At 44.2% G+C, this 8,839-nt stretch overlaps 1 protein-coding gene across 1 annotated transcript in view; it reads right to left on the bottom strand.

The window, feature by feature from the left end:
- CTNNBL1 (catenin beta like 1) overlaps nucleotides 1-8,839 on the bottom strand; it is a 65,908-nt gene that overhangs the window by 18,679 nt on the left and 38,390 nt on the right. The window contains exon 11 of the mRNA XM_009279562.2: nucleotides 6,046-6,227. Coding sequence (XP_009277837.1) covers nucleotides 6,046-6,227 — 182 coding nt within the window. The remainder of the gene's footprint in view (nucleotides 1-6,045; nucleotides 6,228-8,839) is intronic.

The following is an 8,839-nucleotide window of genomic DNA, read 5'->3' as shown; positions in this document are numbered from 1 at the left end:
AAAGAGGAGAGAATAAAGCACCGGGGGGGGGGTGTGTGTGTGTGTGTGTGTGGAAGCTGTCTCTCTCAGAAACTTCTACCCTTCCTATGCACAAAACTCTGCGGCTTCATGTCTGTTTTCTGGGAAACCTAGATGAAGCCCCTGGCACACCCTAAGGACCAGCAGCTCCCCAGCTCCAGGAGGGAGGATGCTCGCACTGAGGCCACGCTGCCAAAACGCCCCGAGACCAAGTGTGCAGCCGACCCAGCGTAAATCTGCAGCAGTGCCGAGAGGTGACTTCTGGAGTTTCTCCTCTGCACAGCTTTCAGATGCATATGAAATGCATTCAGACGGAGGTTTTGCAATGCAGCTTGTAAAGTCACGGAAGACTGACCGCTCCCACACTCCACTAGTGTTTTGGTTCATTACAGGACTACAGGTGGAACCAGGGACATGCTATTCCAATGGTGTAGCATCTAATAAGCTTACCTGTTTTCACAGGTATTAATAATCTGCATTTTAAAAGAGTAACCCACTCAAGTATCACAGTATTTTGCCAAGAAAAATCTTATCTTAAAATACTGACAACAGTAAGAAATACTGATTTTACTGATGGGTAAAGTGTGGCCTGGAAAGGGTGAGAAAGCTCCACACACAATGCCCCTGGTGCGCTGGAATCCAACCATCATGCTGAATGTAAAACAGAATTCTTTCTATCGACTGAGAAAGTTTATTTTTGTGATGTTCTTGTAACAGAGAATGCTAACTTTAATTGAGATAAATTTAACTCTGTACTCAGCATCATGGTTCATTCAAATAACAGATTCCTGTTGCATTCTAGAGGGTTGATGGTAAAATAACAAATTGGCATAATAAAGTTCTGTTTAAACAGACTGATGCCTTCCCTAGGTATTCACTTCAGAAGACCACCAAATGAAAAACATTTTCTGCTGGCTGGCAGAGGGTGTTCAGTTAATAAAGATAACTCTTTATCAGGCCATTTTTCTGTTGCTGCCTTTTCACTTTTCCATGCCCAGGGAACTTAGTTCTGCAGCAGGTATTCATCCCAAGGGCTTTGCTGCCTTTCCGTGTACGTTACAAAGGAGTAAGAGCATATTTACTAAGAAATGGGTTTTGCTGCTGTTGTTTTTTAAACAAAGTGTATACCTGAGCATCTCCAAAAGAGGCTTCCTTATCGTTAGAGGGCAAACAGGCAAAAAACCACAATGACAGGAATTCTCATTTGGAAATTGGCTGAACTAATTCTCAGGTTATCAAATCAAGCATTCCTAAGTAAAACTGACATCTAAGTCAAGAGAAAGCATTTAAATGAAGATGAATTGGACAAACATCCTTTTATAGTTCATTAGACTCTCCAAGTGAGCAAAACTAGACTGCAAATAACTGTCGTGAGAAAGAGCAGGAGAATACACAGCCTATCAAGCAAGTTATGATTGCTTCACTACAGACTCTCTAATTCAGAAGGAATTTGTATTTTCTCCATTTTTAGCTCACTGAGACTGTTCAAGAATTTCAAGTCAGCATCCAACGCTTCGATTTGACTGTTGCTCCAGGAAGTCCAGTACCAAGAGCCATTGCACCCTTATGGACGGTGAAGACAAGTCGATCCTCAGCTCTGCAACAGAAGATATTTTGGAACAGATGCTCGTACAGCATCCCCCGCATTTCAAAATTCACAATACAGAAGCATTATTTCAAATCTTACCCTATACTTATGCCAAGGACAACCCAGAGCCAAATTCCCATTCATTCCCTGCAATCACACACACTAGACGCTCGCCTCTCTGCCCTTCCAGCTCAGTTCCACTGAAGCCACGAGGCAGCCAGGCTCCCCTCAGGGTGCCCTGTCAGAACACACAAACACGGCAGATCTCACCATTTTCTATGTATAGTGTAGCCCCCAGTCTCAGACTGACCAAGAGCACATTTTCTCCACAATTTGGCCTTTACCTTTCTACCAATGCTCACTATAGGTAGGCTATATTATACTACCATTACTTACCATATAGATAAGCCACAACAAAAGGCTATGGCCAAGCTATGCTGTATCGTACCTTGTATGCTGACTCGACACCCGTCTGGATGACACTACCAGCGGGATCACAACCCTTAATCAGGAAGATTGCGGGGAGCAGTCAATCACAAAAACAAACACTGAGCATCTAGTGGAATTAAATGCATTGCTGCAGTAATACTTGTCATTAATTCTCCGCCTCCTACAACCTGCCTCATCCACCTTTCCATCCGCTCCACACAATGCCAAGCAGCATCTAAGGGGGACCCTGCTAATGCCATTCAACAACCTCACAACAAAACCCGACCCAAGACACACCACTTTCTACAACGACAGGCTATTTCTCTTTAAGGCTGGCCAACCCGGCTGGATACTTACAGGTATTTTGACCCCACAGACATAGGAAAACTCTAAGCCATTTCTGTCTTCAGCTGCAAAATATTTCTGTTTTGAGTTGCTTCACTGCCTCAGAAAAAGGGAAATTGCTTCAAATGAGATTTTTCTCACAAACCTAATACCCTCAGAAGTATATCATGATCTGTACAAAGTCAGGCAAAATTCAAGTATAGATAACGTGTAGTCAGTTACACACCACCAGCCAAATCTTCCGGCTCAGATCATCCATAAAGATGGTTAAGAAACTTTCCCTTTCTTTTTTCCTAATTACACAGTGTATATAAAGCATAAATACATGCAGTTTGGATTTAAATTGTTCACAGGCTCCCTAGAGTAAAATAATTTTTAAGCACTGACAGTGTTTAAGATGTAGCTAACCAGCACTGACACCTTTATGCTAGCTTTTTTTAAAAAAAAAAAAGAGAGAGAAATACATTAGAGAAGTTATTTTTATCAAATTTAATTTGGATTATAAATTTCTGTAATAAATAAAAGCTCGCCAAGTCACACTGAGTTTTTTTCACTAGCATATTTATTATTTTGTCACATTCAGAACATTGCCTTCAAGACAATAAAATAAACATTATTTTATGGACTATCTCCTATGTAAAAAGCAACATTACTATAAAACAAAGACAAGTGGAGTATTTTCCTACCACCACCAGACACATATGAAAGATTTTGTGCTCTAAAGATGGAGCATCGGATGCCCAATGAGAAGAGTGTCTCTGTCGCTAGCTACAGCTAAAGCATCCTCGAGCCCCAGCCGCTGCTGGTACCTGCAGCCTGGCGGCACTTCTGCAGCTGCAGACAAAGGGACGCCCAGGACAGGCGGAGGAGGTAGAGTCTCGGTGGACAAAAACTGCTGGCAGAGCTGTTTGGTACCTCACCCAATGCAGAAGCATTTTAACAGGGTTGTCCTTTCAGCAGTTGTAATTAGGCTCCAGACTTAATAGCCCATTAAGAATTTCATATTTTGCAGCATAACCACGAGCGTCTGTCCCAACAGAGTCTCAATGGCATTACAGTGAATGCGTTCACAGAGCAGCTCCTTAAAACTGCTTTTTAATAAATACTGATGCCCCTGTTACAAAGCCATTCTAGTTAATCCTTTAAAGGAAAATGTTCCTCCATTTGACATATACATGAACGCTCTCCTAGTAGAAAAGGATCATTCTAATTAATTTTTAATATTTTTTTTTAAATAGTCTGAAAACAGGATAAAGTTTTAACAAGAAAAGATGACAAGAGAAGACTGAACATTAGCATTCCTTTTGATAAATAAACAAAGAGATATGCAGAAAGAAGCGTGTTCCTAGGATCAACGCAACACAGAGGGCATTGATTCTCAGTCACGCTAGACCTGCACCGTTTCCTTTAAAACCAGCAGGCACCAAGGACTCTTTGCAGTATTCCTGTTCAGCCAGTGGCTCACAGGAGCCGACCATCAAACAGCAGTGCCCTCGAGCACAGAGTAATTAATGTATTGCTGGTGCAACATTTGGCAAAGTAAAAACATATACTATGCTGCTTATACACGTGTCAGGACAATGGCTGCGACAGGCTCCAGGGGCACCCTGTTAAACATCTCAATTAACTCCCATCGTTAGAAATTCAGTAACTCACCTGCCCAGTGATGCAAAACAAAGAAAATTGGACTTACTACCACAGCGTTTTAGGGAGAGCTTATTTTAATAAAACTGATTTCTGGACTCATCTTAATGTCCTCCATTTCTTCTGAATACTAATGAGATGGAGGTATGTTACGAAGACTGTTTGCACGGATCACTCCATTTTCCTGAGGGCAGATTTGCTTTTCTTTTTTTCCCCCTATCACAGAAATAGTTAGGAACTGACCCTGTTAGGGCTTTCCAGACTGCTACCCAATCCTCACAGTAGCCAAGATTGCACACAGATGTCATCTGCAGTCTCAAGACAAAGCAGATGAGACAGAGATTAACTCACTTTCCCAAACTGAAAAATTAAGTCAGTGACATGAGCCACAGACCCAGATCTCTGTACTCAAAAGCTCGTATTCTAGCTCGAGCTTTCTCTCAGTAAGAAGAATTAAACAACCTTATTTTCATACTGCAAATGAAGATTTCAAAACATCCGCTAAATCCATCGTCTAAGCACAACTGCACTCTCCACAATTTTGTTACATAAATGCCAGAACACACGACAGCATTTCTTCCTCACCATTATCTATCCAAGACAAGCAACACAATACAAGACAGATAAGGCAGCCGGAATTGGCAGCCTGTGTGCGAATCGTTACTACAGCTGGCGCTGGGCTGCAGGTAAGCCCCTTCTCTCCGCCCGTGCTAGGAAAGCAGCCGCTGCCGCCACGTGTGCGCACACAGCCCACGGCACTGCCAATTCCAGCTTCGACCCACCATCCCGCCTCAGCCCCGCCGTCTCCAAGGCGCAGAGCTCACCTCTGCAGCTACCGCAGCCTAACCGTGCCTCGCCAAGCCGCTGCCTTCGTTAACAGAGCATTATCATCTTTTAATGTTGGTGCTCTAGAACAAATGTAGTTAGCAGCTCACCACTGGCACAGTTTTCAAGAAGAAAACAGCTGCTTGATGGATTTGCCCCTCCTCTTCCTCACCACCCTGTCCTCAGGAAGGACGAGAACAAGCAGATGCCCACCGAGCTGCCCCCAGCTCTGCAGCTCTTCCAGAGAAAGGGGCTGCTCAGTCCCAGCCAGCGCCTCAGCCCAGCGCCCGGCGAGGTCTGCAGGAGGCAGCACCTCCCTGCCTTTGCTTTGGAGAACATCAGGACATCTGGTTCCACCTGAGTTGCAAGGACAGTACCAAAGCAGGGTATTTGGGTTTAGAGCTCCCATTTTGTTGCTGTTTCCTTCCATTTTCCCTTGGTTTGCTGCAAGAGTTAAGGATGGATACTAGGCAAGCCTGAGACCCACTCACACCTCTTCAGCTATTGACAATAATCACCCTTTATAGAACTGAGATGAGTAATGAACTGGCACAAAACCTCAAGCATCACTGGCAGTATTTAAAGTTTCTTCCAAAACATAGTCAATTATCAACAAAATGGAAAAGGTAATGTTACCAGAAGCAGGAGGGACTGACCCTAGATTCAGTTCAGCATAAGGTCCTGCAGTAATACTCCACAGTAGATTTCTGTTAAAGCAGAGTTTTCCAGGGGAGAGAGGAAAAAAAATAGAAAAAGAAAAAAAAAACCCAACTTCAAAAGCATGCAGTTTATTTCTGCAATGCCTGATGTTCATCGAGTCACACTTCAGTGCCCAGAGCCATGAAAACACTGCTTTTGAGGTGACATTTGTAGTTGCCTCATTACTCTTTTCAAAAGAGTTTTGCATCAAAGAGTCAGAGCTTCAAACAACAGACCCTACAGGAGTAAAATAACTTATTAACAACACATGAAATGGAATCGCCAGGAACTGCCGATACCAAAACAAGCAGGGCAAGTGCGTCATCAACAGCTAGCCTGCGACAGGGAACGGGCAGGCTGCCTGGACCTGAAAGCTGCAGGAGGAACCCTGAAAAGATGGTGATGTGCCATCCCCTCCTCATTGCAGGTACTTTTCAGACACCTGCCTTCCATTTACCTCCTCCATGGCCATAAGAAGGATCTGGAAGCACGCCTACCTTCATGTTCTTTTTCAGTTGTTCCAACTTTCTTTATCTTTTTGGGTGATTTCATGAAGAGTGGAAAGATGGTCCTCAGACCAAGAATGTCAACAAACTTGTGACAGTTGTCTGTGCCCTCCGGTCCAATCATGGCGTGGTCCAGTACCTTCAGGGCACTGCTGCGGGAAATCTTCTTCTCTCTGTGAAAAGAAAGCTGCAAGTTAAACTTTTCAGGGACATGAGGAGCTTTGGACCACACTACTTTAAAGAGACAGCATGAAAAGGGAAATGAATGTGACAAAGAAAGTATGAAGAGTCTGAGCAAAAGCTCTGAGCAAGATTTTCTTCAAGAAGCCAAAACATTCTATCGACAAATACTCTTTTCAAAACTGTGGTTGGGAATATTCTCTTGGTTATTTCTTTTTAAATACCTTTTATTTCTTTTTATGTTCTGTTTTCTTTTTATTTCATTTTATATATTTTGTTATGGTTTTATTTTTTATTTCTTGGCTATTGAAGAAGTTATTTCTTCACCACCTTACAAACACTAGCACAAAACGGCAGGGGAGACTGGGTTGGATACACAAGGCAAATACTGTCACCCTCAAAAGATCAGGATTTAGATCTAGCAATAATTCAGTTTAATAAGGGAGTAAGTTTGGTAAGCATAGCTTGGTGGTCAGCTGTAATGAAGAAAAAACCATCTCCAGAAACCACATTTGGAAGAAAGCAGATAGATTCTGGGCTATTCTGTTTTAATGCGAGTTCAGAATGCCGATGCTGGTAACTCATACCGATAGCACACAGATGGTCTGAAAATGATCTCCAAAAGTCCTGTACCTCTCAAACAGAAACAGGGGAATTTATAATTCATCCAGGGGAAAATTTAAAATATCTTGTGAAACATGAACTGAAAAAGCAGTCGCAAATACAGCCCATAAAACCAACAGACCTGGTCAACGTCAGCAGGAGCTAACGTGAGCTGAAGAACAAGAGCCCCCAGCATCCCCAAAGGCCAGGCCAGGAGGACATTCCCCCCAGGGCAGGACAGTCGCAAGCCCCACCACCTTCCTCTTCACGTGCATGGCAATCTCCTCTGATTTTCTCTTCTCTAAGAGAATTTGTTCTCTAACAAATATATAGCTACACGCACATATAAAAATAAATCCTCCCAGAAACAAGCTGTGCTCTTCCCCTGGAGAGACGACGAGAGAACAATTCTCCTCAGACACACACTAGTTGCTCTGCATGACTGTAAGGTGCTCAGGTATTATTGTGGACCTGGAATAAGGATCTATAAAGAGCAAACCACTCAAAAAGTTCAGCCCCCTCCTCTTTCCCCCCGTGGAGGTGGCAGCACCCAGGCTGCCCTTGCACATACCTGCCAAACCCAGCACTGCAGGACCAGCCTGCCCAACTGCAAACAGCACACGCTGAGCGGCCCAGCAGCTGGCCACCCGGACTTCACGTCCATCAGCAGGGTCTTCTCGTCCAGGGCTTCCTGAAGCCCAGGCTCCAGAGAACCGTGGAAAATGCCTTCCCTTTAGAGATCTACCTTTGTGAACCCCTAACCTCATGCAGACTAAAAAAAACCATGTATTAACACCTTAGCCTAAAAGAAAGTTACTTTGCCCAGTGCAGCTGCAGGTGCTTCCGATGGACACGAAGCGGTTGTTGAAAGCACCATGTGCAGCTGGATCTGGTGCAGCAGCGAGTTCTACCCATGAGCGAGGAGCAGTGCAGGAGGGTGGCTCAACACTCCCACCTCCCCTCTACAGGGAGCTAAAAATAAAGTACTACTTAGGCCAGACAATATAAGAAATGTTTTTAGGGGAAGTAATTGCATATTGATCAGCATTTAGGAAGGTTGCACAGAACTGATCTCTGGAATATTCATTGGGTTTAAGTTCAAGCTTTTAGAGATCAATAGCTGCTTGACTGGACTGTCTAGAGTTGATTTTATTTGAAATATTTATTCTGCTGGAGGGCAAGCAGTTTATCTTAGTCTCATCTGTGCTTACTGAGGTAACTTTTAGCTGAACACTAATTCAAAGACAAGCATACATGAGTATCACCAAATAGGGAGTGACCTCAGTCTTCATAGGGAACTCTGAATTACAACTTCATTTGCTAACCAGTTTTCCTCCTTTTCATACCTTTACATCTGAGAGAACTCTTTTGGTACATTTATTATTTCAAAAATAAGAGCATCATAGAATCATAGAATGGTTTGGGTTGGAAGGGACCTTAGAAGATCATCTAGTTCCAACCCCCCTGCCATGGGCAGGGACACCTTCCACTAGACCAGGTTGCTCAAAGCCCCATCCAACCTGGCCTTGAACACTTCCAGGGATGGGGCATCCACAACTTCTCTGGGCAACCTGTTCCAGTGCCTCACCACCCTCATGGTGAAGAATTTCTTCCTTATATCTAAGCTAAATCTACCCTCTTTCAGTTTAAAGCCATCACCCCTTGTCCTATCACTACATGCCCTTGTAAAAAGTCCCTCTCCAGCCTTCTTGTAGGCCCCGTTCAGGTACTGGAAGGCTGCGATAAGGTCTTCTCGGAGCTTCTCTTCTCCAGGCTGAACAACCCCAACTCTCTCAGCCTGTCTTCATTGGAGAGGTGCTCCAGCCCTCTGATCATCCTTGTGGCCCTCCTCTGGACTCGCTCCAACAGGTCCATGTACTTCTTATGTTGGGGGCCCCAGAGCTGAACGCAGTACTGCAGGTGGGGTCTCGCCAGAGCAGGGCAGAGGGGCAGAATCCCCTCCCTCGACCTGCTGGCCACGCTGCTTTGGATGCAGCCCAGG

This window comes from Aptenodytes forsteri, unplaced genomic scaffold (assembly GCF_000699145.1).
Source record: "Aptenodytes forsteri isolate BGI_AS27 unplaced genomic scaffold, ASM69914v1 Scaffold483, whole genome shotgun sequence".
Classification (NCBI taxonomy): domain Eukaryota; kingdom Metazoa; phylum Chordata; class Aves; order Sphenisciformes; family Spheniscidae; genus Aptenodytes; species Aptenodytes forsteri.
This window is presented reverse-complemented; position numbering and strand designations above follow the sequence as displayed.